The sequence below is a fragment of the Haliotis rufescens genome, unplaced genomic scaffold (genome assembly GCF_023055435.1).
Source record: "Haliotis rufescens isolate VD_foot unplaced genomic scaffold, xgHalRufe1.0.p SCAF_13, whole genome shotgun sequence".
In the NCBI taxonomy this organism is placed as follows: domain Eukaryota; kingdom Metazoa; phylum Mollusca; class Gastropoda; order Lepetellida; family Haliotidae; genus Haliotis; species Haliotis rufescens.
The window spans coordinates 11744385-11771643 of record NW_025963813.1 but is presented as its reverse complement, the minus strand read 5'-3'; the positions used below and the strand labels follow the sequence as shown (position 1 = coordinate 11771643).

Here is a 27259-nt window from a genome sequence, read left to right as displayed (position 1 = left end):
AATGACGATGTTGTGCTGACGTGTGCAGAAATAAATTCCATTGTGACGTATTTAGACCACGCGTTACTTTAAGTCTTCCGGCCTTTCAGGATACCTCGATGACTGCCTTTAATACGTACCTAGGTTGAGAATCGAACCCGGGTCCCCGCATAAAGAGCGAGCGCTTTAAGATCTTGGCTACCCTTCCGTTACCATGCAACCAAACTATTGGGTTACGCTGACACACAACCAGACAGTCATGTGCATGCTATGTGTAGATGACTTGAATTTCCATGGAATTGACTCATCTAAATATCCTTCATGCGCGGCAGCCATTTTGAACATCCGGTCACCACTATCAACTTTTGAACAATACATCGTGTTTATATTTTGTTAAAACTGGATGTAAAATAAACATGTAATATGTTTTTAGTTGCTCTCCATATTCCAGAATATTTCACAGTTGATTAATAATCGACATTAGTCTTGTTTCTTTTAGAACAACCACATGTTTATTAAATCTAATTTTATAATGACTTTAACTGCCCCTGTTAAATTGATGTATTACCCAACTCAAATAATACGAGGCTGGGCTTTCAAGATCAGTATCAAATCCTTATACACACAATGTTTGGATGATTTCAACAATACCAAGCTTCGTCGGAGACAGACGGGCATTTGGCTGGCATTTCTCCCTAACAAGTCAAAATATTAGTTACGAAAATAAATCGTCTTGATATTTTACTTTCACTGTTTATTTCCTGTCTCTCGCTTGTTCTTTGCCAAGGGCGGCCGGTCCCGGAGTGTGTGACGTATGAGGATAGCAAGTCGGCAACGGAGCAGTTGCCTCCCTTTTGATAACACGTTCTCAATTGAAGAAATCGCCCTGCGGTTATGTCCCTTCGGTGTTGCTTATAATGCACTTTATGTCAGTGACTTGTTCAGACGTTCGACCCGCGGCATGAATCGGAATTCATTCGGAACGGGCCGCCAAAGGGAGACGTTCAATCTCGATAGAGGGCAATTGAGGTAAGAAATGTTTACGATCTGTATACAATTGACAACGTTCACGTGTTTGTTCTAAGACGTAACGATAAGTCTCTCTACTTGAAATATGACATCTGGGTGGTGAATATGGAGCTATGTGTACCTTTTCAACCCCACAGTAGATGTGTATATAACAATTGACACTGGTCATACCACGTCACAAATGACTATCAGCCGCTGTGCACACCGATCAGCCGATCGCGACAACCTGCTCTGACTCGGGTGAGACGTCTTTTGTTGCTTTGAGTCAAGTTGTGCGTGGGAAAAATAAATTACGGTGCGAGTTGGTGAGTTTTCTTTCGGGTCAATGTACTGACAAACAATTCCATGAGGGCGACCCCTTTCTATAGTTGGCCTCAAATATCATGTGCATGCTTGTGCTCTTTTCAATGAAATATTGACATGTCTTGAAGCGCAGCCTCAAACAATAGTCTTGTGTCCCATGCCGCACAGAAACCCGCCAGTGGTAACAGTTAAAGGAGCTTTTTTGAGTGGGTGGGAAGATATTTTTTAATGACTAATCTGTTCAGAAATATGCTCAAACGAATAGTTTGTTTTGTGGAAAATACCCAGACATCCAAATGTTTGTAATGACAGTGAAAATAAATTGATTGTTTGATGGTGCCTAATAAATTAATAGTTTGTTGGATACAGCAGGGAAAAACAATTTGTTCTCGCGACATATATTATATTGGACCCGTGAAGATCCGGGGTAGAACAGGTCTTCAGCACCCCACGCTTGTCGTAAAACGGGATCGGGTGGCGGTCAAGCTCGCTGACTTTGTTGATGCATGTCATCGTTTCCCAATTGCCTTAATCGATGCTCATGATGTCAATCACAGGATTGTGTGGTCCAGACTCTATTATTTACAGACCGCCGTCATAAAGCTGGAACATTGCTGAGTGCGGCGTTAAACAACAAATAAACAAACCATGCGACTGTTCTACGCTATTTGACCCACATGTGGATATTCCACGATTCAACATATTTTCAACACCCATTTGTCATTGTAACTGATATAAAAATAACTATAAAAGCCCATTAGCAACCCGAACGAATATGAATATATAAGCACTAATTATTGTATAAATTAAGCAAGATGTTGCACATGAAATTAGCATAAATTATGTACACATATCGTTACCTTTCGGTGTGGCATAGGTCACGTGACATGTAAACACGACGGATGGAACGCTTATTTATAAACGTACTCTTCATATATTTGAGTTAGACTACTTTAGTTCAACACATGGCATAAAATAAAACGGGACCTGCAGAACCAGTTGACGTTGAACCCATTCCGACGCGCTATCAATTCGGCAAACGGAAACAAAACAGTTATGATGTGAGTTGAAATGGGGTTCTCTTACGTCGTTCAAAATTAGTTATATTGCGACGTACATGCACGTGTGTGCGTGCGTGCGGGCGTGCGTTGCCTTGTTCTAGTCCGGATTAATGCCGCTTTCATAGTGCTACCTGCCCACCGAGACAAGATGCAGCAGTTAAACATGGATACCCCAAATTAGTCACACTATACTGACTCCGAACCGATCAGTCCTGGGCCCACTTGCACAAAGCGATCTTAGCGTTAAGACTATCGTAAGCCTATGTTAAAGTTTGGGAGTTACGATCATCTTAGCGCTAAGATCGCTTTGTGCAAGTGGGCCCGGGTTTTATTTCCTTAATGACGACTGCCATGAATAATCTGTTCAGAAATATGCTCAAATGAATAGTTTGTTTTGTGGAAAATACCCAAACATCCAAATCCGATCAGTCCTGCAGGGGCCACTTGCACAAAGCGATCTTAGCGTTAAGACTATCGTAAGCCTATGTTAAAGTTTGGGAGTTACGATCATCTTAGCGCTAAGATCGCTTTGTGCAAGTGGGCCCAGGTTTTATTTCCTTAATGACGACTGCCATGAATAATCTGTTCAGAAATATGCTCAAATGAATAGTTTGTTTTGTGGAAAATACCCAAACATCCAAATCCGATCAGTCCTGCAGGGGCCACTTGCACAAAGCGATCTTAGCGCTAAGACTATCGTAAGCCTATGTTAAAGTTTGGGAGTTACGATCATCTTAGCGCTAAGATCGCTTTGTGCAAGTGGGCCCAGGTTTTATTTCCTTAATGACGACTGCCATGAATAATCTGTTCAGAAATATGCTCAAATGAATAGTTTGTTTTGTGGAAAATACCCAAACATCCAAATCCGATCAGTCCTGCAGGGGCCACTTGCACAAAGCGATCTTAGCGTTAAGACTATCGTAAGCCTATGTTAAAGTTTGGGAGTTACGATCATCTTAGCGCTAAGATCGCTTTGTGCAAGTGGGCCCAGGTTTTATTTCCTTAATGACGACTGCCATGAATAATCTGTTCAGAAATATGCTCAAATGAATAGTTTGTTTTGTGGAAAATACCCAAACATCCAAATCCGATCAGTCCTGCAGGGGCCACTTGCACAAAGCGATCTTAGCGCTAAGACTATCGTAAGCCTATGTTAAAATTTGGGAGTTACGATCATCTTAGCGCTAAGATCGCTTTGTGCAAGTGGGCCCAGGTTTTATTTCCTCAATGACGACTGCCAGGCAGGGTAACAATAAGTACAATCCGGTTACGTCCTTAGTATGACGCGCCCCAGTCAGAAATGGCCGATTGTAAACATAGCTTCCCATTTTAAATGTTCATTGTATTTGGGTATTTTGTGTGGGGACATGACTGTAAGTGAAAAGGCGATCTGTAACACAATATTATCTACGGCAGGTGTCGAGATAAATATTTGGTGTCGAATTCGTCATAAAATTGCATGCCTCGACGTGAATATGTAGATAGCATACGTTGTCAATGTTTCTATGAGTACCGTACTGTGTTATAAAAATGACCAACAAATAGTTTTGGGGCGTTCACCCTTGTAAGGCACAGGGAGTATTTAATCTTGATTATATTTTATTTTTTAGTTTATTTGTTTTTACTTTATGTTCTTCCGCCTCCATAATTTGGACGTTGGGAATACTTTATCTTCATTGGTAAAACGACGGTATCAACACAAAATTAACATACGTAAAACTTATATAACCTCATCACTGTGTAAAAATGTATTTTTTATGTAAACAACTGTGTTCATTATCATGAAGTCTGCTCAGTTATTTAGAAATATGTTTTTGAAATATCAATGACCAATTGTTTGCAAAATTATTGCGGCGAAGACCAGTTCATTGACTCCAACATTAACAACAGGAAACGTCTCAGTTTCAGGGCCCACTTGCACAAAGCGATCTTAGTGCTACAACACCCACATTAAGCTGACACGCCGTGATATAACTGGAGTAATGTTAAAAGCGGCGTTAAACCCAACTCCGATCTTCATACCTGTGACTCGTTTGCTGTGTTGCGGCACTCAATGTTCAAATCATGTTTGTTATCAACTGTACGTCCTGTTACCGAGATAGGAGTGAGTGAGTGAGTTGGGTTTAACGCCGCTTTTAACAGTATCCCAGTCATATCACGGCGTGTCAGCTTAATGTGGGAGGAAAGCTCGAAGTGATGCAGGTCTCAGACGTTTACCACTTTGGTTTAAACGCACGAGCACGAGTATGTTGCTGACAAACCTAGAAACATAATCGGGTCGAACCGGGATTCGAACCCACAATCATAGGTTTCTGGCGTGCCCAAGGGACGCAACCCTGCACAGCGAATCGCGGCGCCTTAGACGACTGGGCCACCCGTGCCCCCTACCGAGATAGGATGACGGATTAATTAATTTTATAAGACCTCCTGCTTCTACCTGCGCCTGCAGGATATTTTCTGACAGTAATACTCACACAAACAGAAATATAAGGTTACACTTTATAAAGAATCCATAAATTTTGCTGAAATACAATAAAGAATGCATATATACTGAGTTAGGCAATACAAGTATATACGTGTATAGTGCAGTTGATTACATCACTGGTCGGTGGGTATCCGCAGTTTTAGTCTGGTCAGTTCATTCTTAATTCTGTAATTTATTTCGTATGGGAAACTGAGACATTAATATTCGATCCTGACTTTGTCAGCGCCGCACCCGTGCTCGTGGGGGTTATCAAACGCACCCGTGCTCGTGGGGGTATCAAACGAACCCGTGCTCGTGGGGGGTTTCAAACGCACCCGTGCTCGTGGGAGTTATCAAACGCACCCATGCTCGTGGGGGTTACCAAACGCACCCGTGCTCGTCGGGTTATCAAACGCACCCGTGCTCGTGGGAGTTATCAAACGCACCCATGCTCGTGGGGGTTACCAAACGCACCCGTGCTCGTGGGGTTATCAAACGTGCTCCTGGGGTATCAAATGCATCCGTGCACGTGGGGGTTATCAAACGCATCCGTGCACGTGAGAGGGTATCAAGACTTTGTAGTAAACGACTTAGTGGCAACGAGTTCTCATCCTGCATAAAACTGAGACGCCGTGATATAACTGAAATAATCTTTACAGATGCGTTAAATCCAGTTAACTAGCTATCTATGAGGGATTGCATTGCTATTTCGCCGTTTTTGTCTTATAATATTCCAGCAATATTAAATGGGGTTCACATACTGTACGATTTGTTTAGATGTCGGAATTAACCCAGGCCTTGGGACGAGCGAACGCTTTAACCACTAGGCTGCTCTATCTCCCATCATTGATGTCAGCCATCAAATACGCATAAACTGCATGACCTCAGAAATAACTGTTTTCGCATCAAGCAATTTATCATTTTCACAGTACTCCGGTGTAATTAATAATTTCTTGTATAGCTCGTTATCGATCAGCCCGTCGTTGTGAATAAAAGGTGTCTTTAAAAATCCATTTTAAAAAGGCTATTATATATTTCCGAAGATGAATAGAATGGTGTTTTGTGTACTTGAAAACTATTCCTTTTCACAATGTCAGTATATATCACCTGTTACAATAATATATGTGTTTAATGATTTTGGCACGGGTGATAAAAAGCCCTGCGCGAAATGTGGGACCCTTGCTGTTTGTCGCAACCTCTGCTGACTCGCGCATCGCCATTCAATAAGCGTTCACATTCTTGCCCCCAAGATGTAACCGACCTACGCCGACAACAGTTGGCTCCAGCTGGAGATGATGAAACAAGCACGTACCGAAACGGCCCGGTTGTCGAACCCTTAAAACAATACCGACATATCACAAGGTTTGAAGCACAGGGACATATAGTCACACATATGTGAGACACACTATACATGCTTATATGATTTATAGTAACATTAATAGAAATGTGCGTCGGAAAATTTACGAGCAATTTATATCCCCGTATTTCATATACACGTGACAATTCCATGTGTAATCGTATACTATTATTTAGCATGTTATCGATCATTCCGCCATTTTGGGTTTCCAATCAATACCCGTAGTAATCGATGGGTTTGATGTAGCCACAGGGTGTTCTGCCCAGCTGTTTCGAGGAACAGCCCGATGGTAGGTTCGATCGATATATATATATACACAGTGTACCTATGGAGACCTGGGGACTTTAGAGATTGCTAGACTCGACAATCTGAGAGAAGCATTGCAGGTTTGTCCGCCACGTTGCGAATCGGATTACGGGTAGATAATTTTAGTCCACCGCTTGCGGGTGGGTTGGAGATTACCGTCGGCTTGTCAAGGTAAGAGGATTTTGATAACGTTTAATAGATTTCTTCTATCACCAGTACTGTTAAAACATATGTTAGTTATCACTGACTTTAAGTGGTATTTGAGAGTCGTGTTGGTAAAATCGCTTATGGCGTGTTTACATTCTCCGCTATAACGCGTCTGCTTAGGTGCGCACATTGACATGCCACTTCGATATAACGTATCAATTTTCACTGAAGTCACGGGTTTGTGTTTAAACACGGAGGTTGTAATCAAATTGAAGACTTACAACGTCATGTTGTGACGAATATATATGATTTTTTAGTTGAGGTTATTTGGAACGAGAGATTTCAATGATAAGAGAGAGAGAGTTCCCTATTCCGTATAGTGAGCAGCGATATAAACGGGGTAGTTAGGAATGCATTGTGTCTCTGGGAATGTGTTGTGTGTCTGGATGTGTGTTGTGTGCTTGTGTATGCATTGTGTGACTTGATGTGTGTTGTGTGTTCTGTATGTGTCCTTGTACATCTGTTGTGTGCTTGTGTGTGTGCCTCGGTGTGTGTTGTGTGTTTGTGTATGCGTTGTGTGTCTGGATGTGTGTTGTGGACTTGTGTTTGTGCCTCGGTGTGTGTTGTGTGTTTGTGTATGCGTTGTGTGTCTGGATGTGTGTTGTGGACTTGTGTTTGTGCCTCGGTGTGTGTTGTGTGTTTGTGTATGCGTTGTGTGTCTGGATGTGTGTTGTGGGCTTGTGTTTGTGCCTCGGTGTGTGTTGTGTGTTTGTGTATGCGTTGTGTGTCTGGATGAGTGTTGTGGACTTGTGTGTGCGTGGTGTGCCTCGATGTGTGTTGTGTCCTTGTGCATGTGTTGTGTGCTTGTGTATGCGTTGTGTGCTTGTGTTGTGTGATTGTGTGTGTCGTGTACTTGTGTGTGTGTGTTATGTGTTGTGTGCTTGTGTATGCCTTGTGTGCCTCGATGTGTGTTGTATGTTGTGTATGTGTCGTGTGTGTGTTGTGTGCTTGTGTATGTGTTGTGTGCTTGTGTATGTGTCGTGTGTGTGTTGTGTGCTTGTGTATGTGTTTTGTCCTTGTATATGTGTTGTGTGCTTGTGTAGGCATTGTGTGCTTATGTTGTGTGATTGTGTGTGTCGTGTGCTTGTTTGTGTGTTATGTGTATATGTCGTGTGCCTGGGAATATATTTTGTGTCTGGTTGTGTGTTGTGTGCTTGTGTATGCGTTGTGTGCTTGTGTATGCGTTGTGTGCTTGTGTGTGTGCCTCGGTGTGTGTTGTGTCCTTGTGTATGTGTTGTGTGCTTCTGTATGCGTTGTGTGCTTGTGTTGTGTGATTGTGTGTCGTGTACTTGTGTGTGTGTTACGTGTATATGTAGTGTGCCTGGGAATATCTTGTGTGCTTGTGTATGTGTTGTGTGCACCAGTGTGTTGCGTGCTTGTGTTGTGTGATTGTGTGCTTGTGGATGTGTTGTGTGCTTGTGTGTGTCGTGTGCTTGTGTATGTGTTGTGTGTATTTGTCGTGTGTCTGGACATGCGTTGTGTGTGCTTCGGTATGTGTTGTGTGTCTGGATGTGTGTGTGTGTTGTGTGCATGTGCCGTGTGTTTGTGTGTGTTGTGTGTATGCGTTGTGTGCCTCGGTATGTATTGTGTGCTTGGGTATGCGTTGTGTGCTTGGGTATGTGTTGTGTGTCTGGATGTGTGTGTGTGTGTGTGTGTGTGTGTGTGTGTGTGTGTGTGTGTGTGTGTGTGTGTGTGTGTGTGTGCCGTGTGCTTGTGTGTGTTGTGTGTGTTGTGTGTATGTGTTGTGTGCTTGCGTATGCGTTTGTGTGCCTCGGTATGTATTGTGTGCTTGTGTATGTATTGTGTGCTTGTGTATGTGCTGTGTGCTTGCGTATGCGTTGTGTGCCTCGGTATGTATTGTGTGCTTGTGTATAATCAGATTGCAAGATAACAAATTAAGTCCGTTTGCTATATATCTCAGGGTACCCGGGCGTTAAACCAGGACTGACCGGCTCGGAGTCAGTATAATATGTCTGAGAAGGTACTGGCAGACGCACCGACGCACGCACGCACGCACGCACGCGCATGCACAAGGGTTTGAGTGCAATACTCTTGAACGCGACATTAAACCCTATTTCACCCCACCGTTATATCTGGCCCTGACTCAGCTATTTACAAGCTGTTTGATATAACTGGAATTGCTGACTGCGGCATAAAAAACCCTGCCTCACTCCCTAGATAAATCCCGATTTCAGTCCGAAATACACGCAAATGAAATAGCTCCATTCGGTGTTTGTTCAAACAAAACGTAAGCCTACCTTGTGTTTCTAACCTTGAACGTTCAAATTAATGTGTTCAGCAATGCTTCTCTTTATTGATTTTACAGATAGCAATGTAACGAAATCACTGAGCAGAAGTTTAGATTAAACATATTCAATTTACTTTTCCGAACCAAATTATTCATTGCAACGAATATTTAAATCGACCAAAAAGGCAACTAGCGACAGCAGAGTGGACTAAATTATAAAGTATGCATTCCAACATTCCTGCATGAAAGACTTTGAAATTTGTATGAACTGAAATAAACTGAGCGAAATTTGCATGGTTCGAGACATGCCTCCTTGATTTCGCCCAACGAGAGCGTGCAGCTGCCGTATATATCCTAATAAACTGCTAGGCAAAAGAACACAACAACGATACCCGTACCAAAGATTTCACCATCAAAATAACCCCATTTCTTGTTTGTTTCATTTGTAGCCACCATCAAACATGGGTGTATAATTTCTTTAACCCAGAAGTTTAATTTATAAGCACGTGGTCTCTCCTGAAACCGTGTTCAGTATATCTTTCACATTGCTCTCAAATCGCTTTTTGACGTGGTGAGTCACTAACATGTGACAATCACGAACAATCGCTGGCCCTAAAGTATATTAGCATCCTCGATTATCCAGAGTATTATATCTCAACTGTTGATAAATAACCTGGGCCCATTCTCCACCATTGCTTCATTTTGAACCCCGTCTGAATGACACGTGGGGGCACGGGTGGCCCAGTCGTCTAAGGCGCCGCGATTCGCTGTGCAGAGTTGCGTCCCTTGGGCAATCCAGAAACCTATGATTGTGGGTTCGAATCCCGGTTTGCCCCGATTATGTTTCTAGGTTTGTCAGCACCATACCCTTGCTCGTGGGTTTCACCGAAGTGGTAAACGTCTGAGACCTGCATCACTTCGGGCTTTCCTCCCACATTAAGCTGACACGCCGTGATATAACTGGAATACTGTTAAAAGCGGCGTTAAACCCAACTCACTCTATCACTCACTGAATGACACGACGATAGATATAACCGTCCAATCAAATTACACTATAAGGGGACATTGCATACACTGTTCCCTGTGGGGATTCCGGGCCGCCAGTAACCTTAGCTGATCGAAACAAGCGACCGAATGGATGGCGTGGTCGGGCTCGGTGACTTGGTTGATTGTGTGCCACCGTACGCCGGTCGTGTAGATCGCTGCTCATAATATCAATCACTGCTCATAATATCAATCACTGGATTTTTTTGGTCTGCTTCATTATTTGCAGGCCGCCGTCAAATAGCTGGAATATTACTGAGTGCGGCGTAAAACAACAAACAAACAAATAAATACACTGGATTTCAAGTGGTTCGTTCAGTAGTTTTTGAAACATTTTGTGCAATGAAATGATATTTGAACTTCATCTTCAATTCAGCTAGAGTGAGTGAGTGAGTTTAACGCCGCTTTGAAAAGTATTCCAGTTATATGACGGAGTGTCAGTTTGATGTGGGAGGAAAGCCCGAACTTATGCATGTCTCACACACAATTCAACCAGAACTGCAGTGCAGACCCATTGCATCTATTGTATCAATATATTTGTACGCGTACAATTTTAGTATTGAAATGCGCACACGAAGTGAAACGAATTTTCATACCACCCTGTTCGGGGATGTATCGTGGAAATGTGCAATATGTATTATTTTTTTAAATGAGTTACTAGAATGGGGACTAAAGAAAAGGCAGGTGAAGATTTTGGCCCTTACCAGAGGAATTACGGGGCGGTCGGGTAGCCTAGTGGTTAAAGCGTTCGCTCGTCACGCCGAAGACCCGGGTTCGATTCCCGACATGGGTACAATGTGTGAAGCCCATTTCTGGTGTCCCCCGCCGTGATATTGGTGGAATATTGCTAAAAGCGGCGTAAAACCATACTCACTCACTCACTCCCCAGAGGAATTACGACATTTAGTTTTATACTATGCAAATACTGACATCATGTCAAATGTCAGTATAAACATTTAACTTCTCTTGTGTTACAACAACAAACACAGAACAGTACGTTCTCGTTAATGTCACAGGTTTAAATGTCAACACGCCTCTACGTTTTAGTCTCTTGGAGTCATTAATGATTCATAGTATCTTGTGATTTCTTCCCCCGGAACATGTTATGCCGGCTATCTGTCGTGTGACCTGCAAAGTTGACATTTTCGTGAGTGGCGCTGCAGGTCATGATTATGCATTTCTTCTTTTAAGCATCTGGGTTAACAGTTATTAGAGGACGTATGGTAGTTGAATGACGTTTGCAATCGTTAATTAGCAATATAATTGCCACAACATCTGTCCACACGACGTACATAGCTGTGATAATTCATCCATGGCGTGGAACATTTGCTATTAAGAGAGCGAATTTGAGCAACAACTGCTGTCAAAAAGAGAATTTCAAGTTTTGTCATAGCACGTTAGCTCAATGAGGATGACATTTCAAAATAACACAGGTCGTTGTGAGTGTGTGTGTGCATGCGTGGTGTGCGTGCGTGGTGTGCGTGCGTGGTGTGTGTGTGTGTGTGCGTGCGTGCGTGCGTGCGTGCGTGCGTGCGTGCGTGCGTGTGTGTGTGTGTGTGTGTGGACAAACCTGTAGCCCCTGAAGTAAAGGGATGTAGAGGGCTATATAACAGTCAGTCTAACAGTGAACCTTCCAGGTGTAACGAGCACTCGGGACTCAGTGTGGGTCGACTCTAGACTGTCAGTACTGAGAAGGGGGTGAGAAATGGAACGGAGTTATTAATTATTGATTATTGCCATGGATGAATTATTGACATTTGTATTTAGGATTAGGGCAATTTGTTCGTGATAGATTTACAATACATTATTCTTCATTTAGTTTACGGGGCGGTCGGGTAGCCTAGTGGTTAAAGCGTTTGCTCGTCACGCCGAAGACCCGGGTTCGATTCCCGACATGGGTACAATGTGTGAAGCCCATTTTTGGTGTCCCCCGCCGTGATATTGGTGGAATATTGCTAAAAGCGGCGTAAAACCATACTTACTCATTTAGTTTACCTGCAGCACACCTCCAAAGAAAATCAAAACAGATCAAAGGATTCCTCAGGTTCAAATATTAGAAAAATGCTTCGAGCAAAAACCCATTTTCACACATTTTAGTCAAACCTAATCATCTGGACCAACGTCCAAAACACAAAAGAGTTGAAAAAAAACAAAAATCTGATACATTCATTTGAACACATTCTGAACACAACTTTTGAAGAGCTCTTTCATGTTCGCTCATTATACCAATATAAACATCTATGCATATAAGCTTGGCCATAGAGGGAGCCTGTCTTATCTCGTCATTTGCCCGAGCAAGGATCTCTAAAACTACTCGTGAAGTCAGCCACGGTGCATGTCAGTGGGGTTTGAAAGCAAATCTTTGTTAACGATAACATCAACCGATAACTCTGTGGAAGGGTTTGTTTCGTATATTCGTGAGTGTTGATTTCACCAGGCGTGGTGTTCGTGACGGTAGCGTGATTGGATTCAGTCATAGTTTGAGAGTTGGACACAAACGACAGAGCACTACCGTAAAATATTACGCCCATGTTGGTTTTAAACGCCGAAATGTTACAATGATAGCGATTTTTGGTGTTGTCGTTTAGCCTTAATAACGCCCCTTTGCCGTGTCCGGATCCACTGATCTTGTGTTCGAATCCAGGATTCGTTTCAGTTATGATCCTTTCATGTTTAGCCGTGACAAGCCGTGACAAGTGAAATGACACAACGCTTCTCAGGCTACAAGTTGTTGTTTTTTATTGTGTTTTAGCATTTTTGTGACATGAGAAAGTTTGAAACATTTTAGGCACATGAAATAATACATCATGAGTGCCTGATAAAAGTGCCGCGCAGCAACCGTTTATAGTAGTCTCGTCTGGCTCCAGATAGTACGTAACCCGTGAAGATCCGGTGTAGAATAGATCTTCAGCAACCCATGCTTGCCGTAAAAGGCGACTAACGGGATCGGGTGGTCAGGCTCGCTGACTTGGTTGATGCATGTCATCGATCCCAATTGTGTGGATCGATGCTCATGATATTAGTCACTGGATTGTCTGGTCCAGACTTGATTATTTACAGACCGCCGTCATATAGCTGGAATATTGCTGAGTGCGGCGTTAAACAACAAACCAACCAACCAACCAGATAGTACGTTCTCATAAAGCGATAGTAAACTTTATGGCATTGTGGGCAGGTTGACATTTTGATTTAAATGAGATAAAGTTATTTAACCTTACAAACACCGTTATCTTCTCAATAAACAATAAACACAGTAGCTTATCGCAGATGGGTGAGTCAGCGAAGGTGATGGTGAAAAATACACTTTGTTGTGTCCATGACTCATCCCTGCTTGAGTGACATAAGGTGAGGTGAAATGGGGTTTAACGTCGCGTCCAAGATTATTGCACTTATATAGCGACGTGCATGCACGTGTATGTGTGGCTGCTTGTTCTAGTCCGGACTGATGCGGATTTATAGTGCTAGCTCACTGAGATACCATGCCGCAGTTTAACATGAATACCCCACTCAGACACAGTATACTGACTCCGAGCCGACCAGTCCTTGTTTTAGCCCCTTAATGCCGAGCGCCAAACAGGGTAACTACAAGTATTGAATGACATAAAACAATGATGATATAATGTATATGAGGTAGTAGTAGTAGTAGTAGTAGTAGTAGTAGTAGTAGTAGTAGTAGTGGTAGTAGTAGTAGTAGCAGTAGTTTCTTGCTTGTTTGATTGTTTGTTGTTTAAAGCCGCTCTCAGCAATATTAGACGGCGGTCTGTAAATAATCGAGACTGGTCCACACAATCCAGTCACTGACATCATGAGAAATGATCTACGCAATTGGGATACGATGACATACATCAACCAAGTCAGTGAGCCTGACCATCTGATCCCGTTAGTCGCCTCTTATTAGGACAAGCGTAGTCGCTTTTTACGGCAAGCATGGGTTGCCGAAGACCTATTATTCCCTGGATCTTCACGGAGTAGTAGTAGTAGTAGTAGTAGTAGTAGTAGCAGTAGTAGTATCTGAAAATAATAGCGTAGTTGCCAAGACGTTTAACTTGAACTTATGGATGATCTGATGTCGTTTAATAACGGTTCAATAGCAATTCCCATCCAGTGATTTACCCACCTGAACTAGAAATAAAAGAGACTAGTGAGTTGCTTTTAATATAATTTTCTCGTAAAAATATCACACACAAAAGGTCATGGTATTGTGATACGTTTAGATTGTGTATACCTATTACCTATAAAACTTCAAAATGTCCTTATGTGTTGGTAAGTTTATGATACTCGTCATAGGCATTTATAGTTGGAAGAACATGGAGACATGACATTGTATAAAGCATCCGAAATATAAAAATAGTTTAATCAATTTCTCCATTGACATATTGAAATAGACCCGTGAAGATCCGAGGGAGAATAGGTCTTCAGCAACCCAAGCTTGCCGTAAAAGGTGACTATGCTTGTCGTAAGAGGCGACTAACGGGATCGGGTGGTCAGGCTTGCTGACCTAGTTGATGAATGTCATTATATCCCAATTGCGTAGATCGATGCGCATGTTTTCAATCCCAGGATTGTTTGGTCCAGACTCGATTATTTACAGACGGCCGTCATATAGGTGGAATGTTGGAGTGCGGCGTTAAACAACAAACCAAACAAACCAAACCATTGTTTGTTACGATGTTTCACGCTTGAGATACTGCTTGCCTCTTCATCTGCAACATCCTCTATATCTCCAGGGCTAGCATTTCGGTAAACCTATATCCAACCCCTGTACCCCTCCACAAGCTTTTCGAGATTTTTAATTACCGGTCCTTGATTTTCATTGATATTTTGCCGACCATTCAAACGTCGAGACAAGGAAAAGGAAAGTGGGTAAGGGAGGTAACTCGTTTTACTCAGACAGAAAATCTGCCGACTAATTTCATTACACGAAGAAACCCTTTCCATCAAAAAATACATTTTGTGTTTCTATCAATTTTTCAACGTTGAATTTCTCGGAAACTCTGTCGTAATCAATGGGACTGGCCACAATGTTGTTGATATCGCCATTCCAACATTGAGGCTGATTTGTAACTTGCATTCTTATTCGTACGTTAGACTTAGCAGCGTAGCCAATCAAATTGGCTTAAGGAAATCAAGGGCAGATTATTTAAGATCGCGAAACCTTATGGGTGGGTCAAGGTGTTAGAAATGCGAGCCCTGGGCCCTGTTCCACAAAGCGATCTTAGTGCTACGACAGTTGTAAGTCTATGTTAAAGTATGGGAGTTACGATCGACTTAGCGCTAAGATCGCTTTGTGGAACGGGGCCCTGGAGATTTTGACGATGCACAAATAATGACACTTTGTGAAGGGACCAATCTCATTAAAATCAGATCTAAGTTCTCGCTACCGCTTGTTCAGCGGTAGCGAGAACTTAGATCTGATTTTAATGAGATTGGTCCCTTCAGCAGCTCTGAAACTTCGTAACAAACAACAAAGAAGTTTTGAATAGTATGCTTCAAACAAGACCTGCGTATGCTCATGCATTTCCCTTTGTCTTTCAGTGCTGCCCGTCATGACCTAGATTCCAAGAGTGTCCACGTTAATCCCCTACATCGCTGATCATGGCGTATGTCCAGCCGTTCCTCCGTCGGGCGACCAGACGTCGTCCCGCTGCTCAGGACGGAGAAGAACTTTCAAAATGTCCCAATCAAGAGGATGGCTTGGCAGAAGAGGGTTTTAAGAAGTGCCTGACGACCTTTGACCTGGTGTCGCTTGGCGTAGGGAGCTGCTGCGGAGCTGGGATGTATCTTACCGTGGGCCTAGTTTCCCGGGGCGCGGGGATAGGGGGAGCCTTGTCTTTCATCATAGCAGGGTTCGGATCCTTATTGTCAGGTGTGTGGAGTTCATTGTAACGATCTTAGCGAATATGTGGTCAAACAAATATAACATGCAAACAAAAACTAACGTTATCATTGCCAGCTTATACCAACGCGAGCCACTCGAACTTGAACCAACGTTAGCATCAGCAGCTTGTATGAACAGTATCAGCTTACATGGACTGATTATTTTAAGTCTCACAAAGACGGAATTGCGTAATAATGAAATGTTTTGTTGTGGACATTACATGTTGTTATAGAGATATATCCACAATCAGTGCGCGTACCTCAGGTTGGGCCATATACCTCAGGTGTGGCCATACACCTCAGGTTGGGCCATATACCTCAGGTTTGGCCATACACCTCAGGTTTGGCCATACACCTCAGGTTTGGCCATACACCTCAGGTTTGGCCATACACCTCAGGTGTGGCCATATACCTCAGGTTTGGCCATACACCTCAGGTTTGGCCATATACCTCAGGTTTGGCCATACACCTCAGGTTTGGCCATACACCTCAGGTTTGGCCATACACCTCAGGTGTGGCCATATACCTCAGGTTTGGCCATATACCTCAGGTCACAGACTCCTGCTTATTTTAATTATTTGTCACAGCGAAATAATTCGCCCAATTGACCCAAGTTTTGTAAATATACCGACAATGGTTGGTAAAGAAAATGTAATAGTATGATCATGTTTGGATTAACAATGATCTAGATAACTAGATCTTCTAACTATCTGTAGTGGAGACCCGTGAAAATCCGGGGTAGAATAGGTTTTCCTTGCTGTAAAAGGCAACTATGCTGTCGAAGGTAGCGACTAACGGGATCGGATGGTCAGGTTCGCTGACTTGGTTGATGCATGTCAACGTATCCAATATGAATCACTGGATTCTCTTGTCCAGACTCTATTATTTACAGACCACTGTCATATAGCTGGAATATTGCTGAGTGCGGCGTTAAACAACAAACAAACAATCTGTCGTGGTATTATAGGGTTGATTAATCGTTTAATCCGCTGGTTGCATGATTCAGAGGCTGCTCTTGCCTTTTCGTATTATTATTTATAAGAATGAAATTTAAATAATACTTTTGTTTTCTCTCTAATCTATATGGTTAACGTATCCTTGATTTGGAGGGGTGTCAGATCACAGATAAATTGCAATCTTTGAAACTAAAACCAGGGAAAATAGTAATCCAGCCAAAAATGTCACTCCGATGGCAGAAGTTCTGCGACAATGTCAACAGAGGGCGCCGTTCGCAATGTGCAGACCTGCCCCATTCGTGACCAACTCGTGTTATTCCGGGACAAGCCGAATAGCGACTCGTGCCCCACTCGAGGCCATTTTGCGACCGGGTTCCGTCTTAGCGCAAACGGGCATACCTAAAACAATTTTCAACTCGTTGTGAAATGGTTCACATATATTTCCCCATATATTATATATATTTCAGATGGAATTTTAAGCACATCGGGACATGCGGAATTATACAGTATGATTAAACATTTTAACTGTATCTTGGGTTTATTTTTAGTTTCAAGACATATGTAAAATCAAAAATTATTTCTGAGGGATTCTTTGACGATGAACTTGAAATCATACGCGCATTCTGATTGGTTTGTCGTATTTTCGCACATAACATTCATCGATAGGGGGACGAGTCTTCTTGCAGGTAACGGAAAGGGGCGAGTGGTGACGAATGGACCTGCCCTTTCGGATTATTGGTTTTATGCCATGTGAACGAATTCCGACCTTAACCAATTCGGACACGTGAGCAAATATACTGCCTAAGAATATATGCTTTCCGATGACTAGTGCCACGTGAAAATTAATACATACGTGTTGTTTTTGTTAATAAGGACTATGCTATGCTGAGTTAGCTGCCCTTTGTCCAAAGACTTCCGGTTCAGCGTACATGTACAGTTACGTGACTGTTGGAGAGCTGGTGGCGTTCGTGATAGGCTGGGGGCTGTTGGTGGAGTATGCTATAGGCACAGCAGCGAGCGCGGTGGCACTCAGCGCCGCCGTAGACACCATGAGCAACTACTCCTACGGAAAAGTGATGACAACATACGTCGGTGCATTTCTAGGTTAGTATTTACAACTGTAGGGCATTATGGCTTCTCGAAAGCAATCATTGATCACGACTGTCGTATTGCTAAGTTACCTTTGTTGAACCGGGCCCTAGGCGTAGCATATTGTAAGGTTGTATAAATAGATAAATATATTAAAAGGTACGCAAAATGACACGAAAGCCACAAAGTATTTATGGTGTAACGCAGGATGAAGGGGGGTTCTACCTGTGGGTAACCGGAGAAGATGGATCTCCAGAAGCCCATGCTTGTAAATGTAGAGATTGTGGAGGAACGGCTGCGAAGGCTCTGTGACGTAACTGAATATGCGCCATCGTGTTCTAATGACGTGTAACATTGCTTTTGCTTTTCAGTCTCTGGTTTTTCTGGTCCAAACTCGTTTTTTACACGTTATCGTGAATTATAGCTAGAAAATATTGTTGACCGCGGCATAAAAAGATTGTTTTATGACATTTTTTTGCATTGCAGTTTCAAAGGGAAACAGCAGGATTCCCGTTGGATTCCCGCTGTCCGCTCTGTCGCTATAGCATTACCGTAGGTCGTGTATCTAACATTTAACAAGTCTTCTCTAATCGTGTTCCAGGTCGACCATATTTTGACGTGATCGCTGCAGTTGTTTGTCTCGCGTTAACTTTGGTACTGACGTCCGGTGTGAAACTTTCGGCGACCTTCAACAACATCCTCAACCTCGTCAACCTCATCGTCTTACTCATCTTCTGCGGCTGTTCCATACTCCTCATCCGACCAATGATCGTAGAGGACAATGGCATTTTTCCAAACGGGGTATCCGGGGTATGTACAGTTTATCTGAGCGTGGGGTGGGGTGAACCGACGGTCAAATCCTTGAAACCCACACGTGGTGGTCGGGTAGCCCAGTGGTTAAAGCGTTCGCTCGTCACGCCGAAACCCGGGTTCGATTCCCGACATTGGTACAATGTGTGAAGCCCATTTCTGGTGTCCCCCGTCGTGATATTGCTGGAATATTGCTAAAAGCGGCGTAAAACCATACTCACTCACTGAAACCCACAATCACCATCTTGTGCTGACATATAAACGATCATGCTGGGAAGAATCTGGTATTCTAATCTACGATCACCGGATCCTGTCAGCAAGGGGAGACGACTCTACCAAATTGTGGATATTTCCCTGGATTGTCTGGTTTAGACTCGATTATTTACAGACCGCCGTCATATAGCTGGAATATTGCTGTGTGCGGCGTTAAACAACAAACAGACAAACAAACATAACACTACAATGTATTCTTCTTCAGGCCATTGCTCAGATTCCCACTGCATACTTCGCCTTCATCGGCTTCGACATCGTTGCGTCGACAGGGGAGGAGGCGATGAACCCAAGCAAATCCATCCCCCGATCCATCTGGGTCTCCGTCTTCATCAACACTATTGTCTACGTCGCCGTTGTCATCTTCCTTAACCTAGCGATGCCTTACTTCGCAATGACGTCAAACTCAGCTATGATAGACGTGTTCGCAACTAAGCAATGGACGTACGTAACGTACATCGTCTCAACGGGCGCGGTGTGTGCCTTGTTCGCTGCCACCTTCGGCTCACTGTTCCCCCTTCCCAGGGTCCTCTACGCCATGGCTAAGGATGGCCTCATAAGCAGGTGAGTTGACCTTGAACTAATAACACCTGTTCGTCATGGGCACTCACCGAGTAAAGGGGACATTAGCCACTCTGAACACGACCGGCCATTTACCCTGAAAATCTCTCAGGTGCCGCTTGGTCATTATAAGCCGGGACTGAATTGGATCAGTCGACGTCGCAGGAATTCTCTCTCATGTTTATAGTCACCATGTTGGAAATATATTAATAATTTTACAAAATGTTGTTGAATAGAAGTAAAGTTTGAAAGTTAAAAACAAATGAACGAGTCCGCGTGCGTGGTAAGGCGAGACAACCCATTTCCTTCACTCACAACCGAGTCTTTGTGGCGGTTACGGTGGGGCGACGTTGGCCGATTGGATCGCTCGCATTTCTGCCCGGATTTTAATCACCACCAAGGGCAGGTAACTCTGACCATTTTGCGTCGCAACGTTGAGAGAATGCCAAACTAACATGTATGTTGTATGACATTTTTAAAACAAGCCACATTGGCATATTTAATCAGTACGAATAGCTTTCATTGGACGATAACAGACTTATTCCCTTCCTCCACCGGACTACTTCTTACTTGGGCATTCTTTCGCAAAACAGCAGTATTCATTTTAATTAAAAATAAAGCTATGTTCACATTTCGTATACTATGCGTACGAAAAGAAAGATCGTTTCGCAGGTTTTCTTTCACACATTAAACAGGACAGAGCGTCCCAGTCGTCACTAGCGTTGCAGTTCGTTGTACGTATTAAACTGAACGGTGTTATAAGTCTATAGTACAGGAAAAATCAGCGTGAACCCCGAATCATTTCACTTCATGTCACGGCTACATAGAGTTTTAATAAGCAGTCACGTTGGTTTCTCAATCATCAGATCATTATTTGTCACGTTTAAAAATGGAAGATTATTATGTAAAGGGACATAACTGATGAGTTTTGCAACACATTTACATCCTTTTGGACAATGGTGATGTCAGTCAGTTTAAATGCAAACGAATAGAGAGATTTTACACCACATCGATCAATTGTAAACCCTCTTAGTGCTTTGTAGTTCAAGGGAGACAATTGGTAGAGGTAATCAGTTTGAGGTGAGGTGAAATGGGGTTTAACGTCGCGTCCAAGATTATTGCACTTATAGCGACGTGCATGCACGTGTGTGTGTTTGTGTGGCTGCTTGTACTAGTCTGGACTGATGCCGATTTATAGTGCTAGCTCACTGAGATACCATGCCGCAGTTTAATATGAATATCCCACTCAGACACAGTATACTGACTCCGAGCCGGCCCAGTCCTTGTTTTAGCCCCTTAATGCCGAGCGCCAGACAGGGTAACAACAAGTAACATCTTTTAACGTCTCTTGGTATGACGCGGCCGGGGATCGAATCTCGGACCTTCCGCTCTCCGGGCGGACGCTCTACCACTAGACCACGGAGGCGGTCTAATCAGTTTGAACTTTGACGCAACTCCTCCACCGTCATGGTATTACAAGAGTCGGCGAGTTCTTGACCGTTTACGCCGATTTTGGCAATATATTCCAGCAATATCAAAGCAGGTGCACATCAGAAATGGGCTTCACACAATGTACCTATGTGGGGGATCGAACCCGGGCCTTTGGCGTGACGAGCGAACGCTTTAACCACATGGCTACCCCACCGGTAAGGCCAGAATAAATCTCTACTTTCACGCTTAAATGAGTGATGTTATTATGTTGGTTTCCGTTACCCGTTGCTTACTAATCCTTGGTTTGTCAGAACCATGGCCCATGCTTCTGGGTTTCATCACAGTGGTAATCGTCTGAGCCCTCCAGGGGCGGTCGGGTAGCCTAGTGGTTAAAGCGTTCGCTCGTCAAGCCGAAGACCCGGGTTCGATTCCCGACATGGGTACAATGTGTGAAGCCCATTTCTGGTGTCCCCCGCCGTGATATTGCTGGAATATTGCTAAAAGTGGCGTAAAACCATACTCACTCACTCTTGAGCCCTCCACAATGGGCTCTATCCCCCCCCTGCTCCCGCCCGACTCAAAATTTAGCTCACACGCCGTAACTGAAGTACTGTTGAAGTCGACGAAAAACTCAACTCGCGTATTTACTTCGAGTCATTTATTCTAAAACAAAATATTTCTTTGCAGCCATTTCGGATACCTATGTCCAACACGGAAGACGCCGAAGCTGGCGACAGTAGTGTCGGGGTGTATCTCCGCCGTTGTCGCCGTCTCTGTGGACCTCCGTCTGCTCATTGAGATGGTGCTCATTGGTAGGTGCCCACAGATACTGCCAAACACGGTTATACCGAACTGCTTCAACTCGAAATGTCGCCTAAACGAGTGTGTTCCACGGTCCCGGTGTACTTTCCCTGTCCGAGGGTTTAACATCGACAATCTGCTTGTCTCGAACAGGATAACTCGACGCATTGCCAATGGTCCCTGCACAGCGAGTTCCCGGAGTGTAACGTTATTTGAATTTTTGAATTCTTAAGTGGAAGCCAGAAAAGTTCAGTGTATGTGCAATGTCTGAAAGGACATCAGCGTTTTCGTCGCCTCGTACCACGAAGCGATCTCAGCCTTCGACTTTCGTAATTCAACATAGACTTGCGTTAGTGTTAGCGCTAGCACCGTTTTGTGGAACGATGGTCGTAAGTCTATGTTCAAGTATGGGATTTACAATCGTCTCAGCGCTAAGATCACTTCATGACACAGTCCCCAGTACTATATGTCGGGTTGTAGGTGAGGTGAAATGGGGTTTAACGTCGCGTCCAAGATTATTGCAATTATATAGCGACGTGCATGCACGTGTGTGTGTGTGTGTGTGTGTGTGTGTGGCTGCTTGTACTAGTCCGGACTGATGCCGATTTATAGTGCTAGCCCACTGAGATACCATGCCGCAGTTTAACATGAATACCCCACTCAGACACAGTATACTGAATCCGAGCCGACCAGTCCATGCTTTAACCCCTTAATGCCGAGCGCCAGACAGGGTAACAACAAGTACCATCTTTTGGTATGACGCGGCCGGGGATCGAACCCCGGACCTTCCGCTTTCCGGGCGGACGCTCTACCACTAGACCACGGAAGCGCTATGTGGGGTTGTAGCGACACTGTTTTCATAAGGCGGTTATTGACCGGTGTTTGTCTCTAGGATTGTTTATGTTTTCATTGAAAACTAAAGTGATACGGAGGGAAAACTTTGTGTCTTTTTAACCACCAAGAATAACAACGAAAACAATTCGGAACATATTGAACGCGGGTCTTTGATACAATGTCAGTTTCAGGGATTAAAACAGAGTCCACTTCATTAGACGCTTTCAGCCAATGCCCGTGCTCGTTTGGTTCACCAAAGTGGTAAACGTCTGAGACCTGCATCACTGCGGACTTTCCTCCACATAAAGCTGACACGACGTGATAAAACTGGAATACTGTTAAAAGCGGCGTTTTACCAAACTCACTCACTCGTAAGAAGCGGGGAATCTGAAACATTGAGAAATGTCCATGTTTACCCCACGACTCAAACTGTATCTATATTTGTTGTCCTTTCAGGAACTCTTCTTGCCTACGTTTTAGTCGCGGTGTGTGTTCTAATAACGAGGTACTCTTTTGACGAGGACAACATATCAAACCTTCCGTCCAAAGACACAAATGACAATCCCGAGAAATCTGGCCAAGATAAGATGTCAGAAATACTCTCAAACGGATCCAAAGTTGAACCGGATATGCATCTTCCGCTGTCTCGGAAACTTTGGAAACTGTTCAGCCGCTCCCCGACCCCGGGGGAAACTCTGACAAGCGGGGAGCTTTCTGTGATATTAGTGACATTGCTGGGAGCAGAGACGATAGCTAGCCTCGTTCTGGTCACATTCGGTGACGTCATTGCAGATGGAAATATATTTGTGTGCACGTGTCTGTCGCCTTTCGTACTCGCCGTCCTGGTTGTCATCATGATTTTGTGTCGCCTGCCGCAGAATACGTGAGTATTGTGACCTTGTTCTTTTGAGGTCACTAGTTTTCGAGGATTTTATTTTTGTGGTGAAAAATATCTTGTCTTCATCTTATGCCTAGGAATTATTGTTTCAAATTCGCATTAACTGTTAGAAAGAAATTAGTATGTTGTACTCTTCAGACACAAAGCAGAGTAAATGTCCGAAAAGTATTTTCTTTGACACATCCGTGTATTTTGCTCTCAGGAAGTATAGAAAACATGTTTAGGGTCTATAATACCTATAAATGATGAGGGGGCACGGGTGACCCAGTCGTCTGAAGCGCCGCGATTCGCTGTACAGAGTTGCGTCCCTTAGGCACGCCAGAAACCTATGATTGTGGGTTTGAATCCCGGTTCGCCCCGATTATGTTTCTAGGTTTGTCAGCACCATACCCATGCTCGTGGGTTTCATCGAAGTGGTAAACGTCTGAGACCTGCATCACTTCGGTCTTTCCTCCCACATTATGCTGACACGCCGCGATATAACTGGAAAAATGTTAAAAGCGTCATTAAATCCAACTCACTCACTCACTATGAATGATGACTCCATACATTCATCGTACATTTTATAAACTATTTAAGATCCCTTTCCCCTGGCCATGCCTTTTTATCCAAAAAAGGGTTACGCAAGAATAGTATACTGTAAACACTGAACAGAAGATTGGACATGGTTATTGCAGTACAGTGATGTGTTCATTTCTCCAGTCGAACTTCCGGTTTCCGGGTACCTCTGGTTCCACTGCTTCCGGTTGCCGTGACCTTCTTCAACGTCTACCTGATGATGTCATTGCGATGGGTCACGTGGTGCATGTTTGGTGTATGGATGATCATAGGTAAGTTGCAGGATAGGAATTGTGAAAGGTAATGTTTGCATTAAACCACAAAATAAAACCTTGGCTGACAACTTTTTTTGGTCATAATCCTTTAAAAAATTATACATCATTCACCCTTAATTTCAAAAGAAAAGTGGTGATAGATGTATGCATAAACCGGTGCGGTAGGATAGGCTGAACTTTTCGCGAACTCCTGGTGTCATCATTATTTGATAGTGGTTCATAAACACATCCTCATGATACAGTCCATCTTCCCGGGGCAAGCGTGTCCACTGGCCTAGTTTCTACCCTTGCCACATCAAGGCCACTTTGCCTGGCTCGACCCTGACGCCACCACGCGTAGATCACGAGTTGTGCCCCTTGCAATGAAAACGCGATATCCAATCAGATCGCTGTTCTTATCTCGTATAGCTTCACAAAGATGGCGACTACCATAGGCGACGACCTTGTCGTTCAGAAAACGAAAACATTCGCGATTTTAAACCTGAAACGAAAAACACAGGCAATCGTTGGGGTAGGGTGGGTAAAGCACACGTATGTAGTCTCGTATCAATTCCATCCTGCTGGAATATTGCTGACTGCGAGTGCAAAATAGCGATGACTCATTCAGGCACACGCGCACGCACTCTCACTCAGGTTCTCACGCACTCACTGTACGTTCGATGTTACATGTATTCACGTGATGGTCTCTTTGTTTCAACGGAGGCCACGCGCCACTGCTTTCTGTACATTTATACAAGTTTAGTGCATCACTTTTTATCCCCCGGGTATATACACCTTTGAAAATATACGAAAACTATTTAAAACAGGATATCCTAAGGGTAGAAATCACAGGTACCTTCCGTGAATTATATTCGGGCGAAACACTCCCACACTGTTTAAGAATTTTTCCCACCTTTAGATAAATGTCAAAAGGTAAAGATTTGGATGTATACTTCGCCACATTTTAGTAAATAAATAAAGTTTGCTCAACCCCTATGTGTAGTGTAAAAAAGTATAGATTTGCCCTGAACTATTATACTTAAAGCACGAGGAAATTTTTCTTCCAAGGTAATAATAAAACATAATATTCAAGTTTTCGCCAAGTTTAAAGAAACTTCACCGAAAATTGATGTGGGTGCGCCATTTTGCTTGGTACTGATGAAAGACAGATGTTACGTTAGATCAAGGGTAATTTTAACGGCGCTTTGACGTCAGTCCATTATGACGTAACTAAAAAATGGTACTTTATCGCAGGATGAAGTACAGTCGACCCATTTGATCTTAACTAGAAGACAACACGTACTGGTTGTCCTTTTCCAGCAGGGATCCATATTTAAGGTTTATTTTCTTTTTTAGTTCACATTTAGAGCTGCTTCGTGAAGGAATGGGTTGGTATATGACACGTGTCTCTGTAATCTGAAGGAGCTCTACTAAGCAGTAAGGTTTTTGTTTCAGGTTTTCTAGTTTACCTGTTTTACTCCCAGCGAGATGGAGGACCCCAGGTTTCATCTGTTGATGAAGATAAGCGTCCCCTACTGGAAGCCAAAGACAGCAAGGATGAGGACCCATAAGGACCGCGTGAACAAATTAGTCAGGAATGTCTCGAAGATGGTTGAGTAAAATGACTGCTATACCATGTCATACATGTTTGTCCAAAAATAGTCCATGGCATCGGTAAAACGTATCAAAGACGAGGTGTGACAATTTATCATAGAATTAACCATCGGAAATATGAAAAAATACTGTGATAATTGTTATCATTATAACAATAGTCTAAAACACTGATTTTCAGTTTCTGGCTGGGATGTAGGTTAGCCATTAAAAAACTTTGGGAAAGTGTTGATATGTAAATTATGAAACAGTTTAGCGAGGGCACCAGCCCAGCGGGATCGGTTTCCTGATCTGTGATTCCAGACCTCTGTGACTTGGGTCCTTTATCCCAATTTGAAACAGTTGGATTTGGTTGACGTATATCAGAATTGTTACCTTGTTATATTTCGTCGCTGTGTGTTCACCCGACTCTGCACTTCGTGACGTGATATAACCAGCTGATGACAGGCCACGCAGACTCTTAACAAAGGCTTAAGGGCGATTACCCTTGGGAGTGGGCCGATGGACTGCCGCGAAAGGCAAATAGAAATTTCTTTGGTAGGCACATTGTTATTCTGCCTACACGAAATACGCCACTGTCAAAGAAACAGGTTTCAGCTGGAAGTATGTTGAGTGTTGTGCCTGTTCGACTGTAAAATCGCGAAATTTCTGAATATTCATGCGTACAATGTAAAGATACCATATGTTAGAGATGAAAACAGGTTTAACAGAATTTAAGAATGACATTATATGATAAAGATAGACATTTAGAGATAAATTGTAGCCGATGATTGCCGATCAGGTATGAATGAGCATATAAGCATAAACCGGAAGTGTTCACGAATAGCATGTGCTACCTGTTGGTGTATCTGGGCCCGTTCTCCAAAACAATTTCAGCACCAGGACTGCCGTAAGTCAGTGTTAAATAAGGGGCGGTCGGATAGCCTAGTGGTGAAAGCGTTCGCTCGTCACCCCGGTTCGATTCCCGACATGGGCATAATGTGAGAAGCCCATTTCTGGTGCCCCTCGGCGTGATATTGCTGGAATATTGCTAAATACGGCGTAAAACCCATTCGTGACCAACCCGTGTTATTCCGGGACAAGCCGAATAGCGACTCGTGCCCCTCTCATGGCCATTTTTGCGACCGGGTTCCGTCTTAGCGCAAACGGGCGTACCAAAAACAATTGTCAACTCGTTGCGTAATGGTTCACATATATTTCCCCATATATTATATATTACAGTGTGATTGAACACATTTGGTATATTTTTAGATGCAAGACATATGTAAAATCAAAAAATATTTCTGAGGGATTCTTTGACGAAGAACTTGA

General features: G+C 43.4%; 1 protein-coding gene across 3 annotated transcripts; it reads left to right on the top strand.

The window, feature by feature from the left end:
- Positions 1 to 930: 930 nt before the first annotated feature.
- Positions 931 to 26956, top strand: LOC124139093 (probable cationic amino acid transporter). 3 transcript variants are annotated; one of them, XM_046506106.2, is made up of 9 exons: positions 931 to 1008; positions 15534 to 15864; positions 17705 to 17935; positions 18522 to 18730; positions 19209 to 19564; positions 21680 to 21804; positions 23084 to 23510; positions 24228 to 24355; positions 25793 to 26956. In XM_046506106.2, the coding sequence occupies exons 2-9, from the start codon at positions 15594 to 15596 to the stop codon at positions 25906 to 25908; spliced, it is 1863 nt and encodes a 620-aa protein (XP_046362062.2). In that variant the 5' UTR covers positions 931 to 1008; positions 15534 to 15593; the 3' UTR covers positions 25909 to 26956. The 3 variants fall into 3 exon arrangements, with proteins under 3 accessions (XP_046362062.2, XP_046362063.2, XP_046362061.2); XM_046506107.2 differs by lacking the exon at positions 931 to 1008 and adding an exon at positions 6273 to 6482; XM_046506105.2 differs by lacking the exon at positions 931 to 1008 and adding an exon at positions 6520 to 6670.
- Positions 26957 to 27259: the final 303 nt, after the last annotated feature.

Coding starts and splice junctions, on each gene's coding strand:
- LOC124139093 (XM_046506106.2), top strand. CDS start 15,594: ATGGCGTATGTCCAGCCGTTCCTCCGTCGGGCGACCAGACGTCGTCCC. Junction 19,565..21,679: donor AAGGATGGCCTCATAAGCAG/GTGAGTTGACCT, acceptor ATTTCTTTGCAG/CCATTTCGGATACCTATGTC. Junction 24,356..25,792: donor TGGTGTATGGATGATCATAG/GTAAGTTGCAGG, acceptor TTTTTGTTTCAG/GTTTTCTAGTTTACCTGTTT.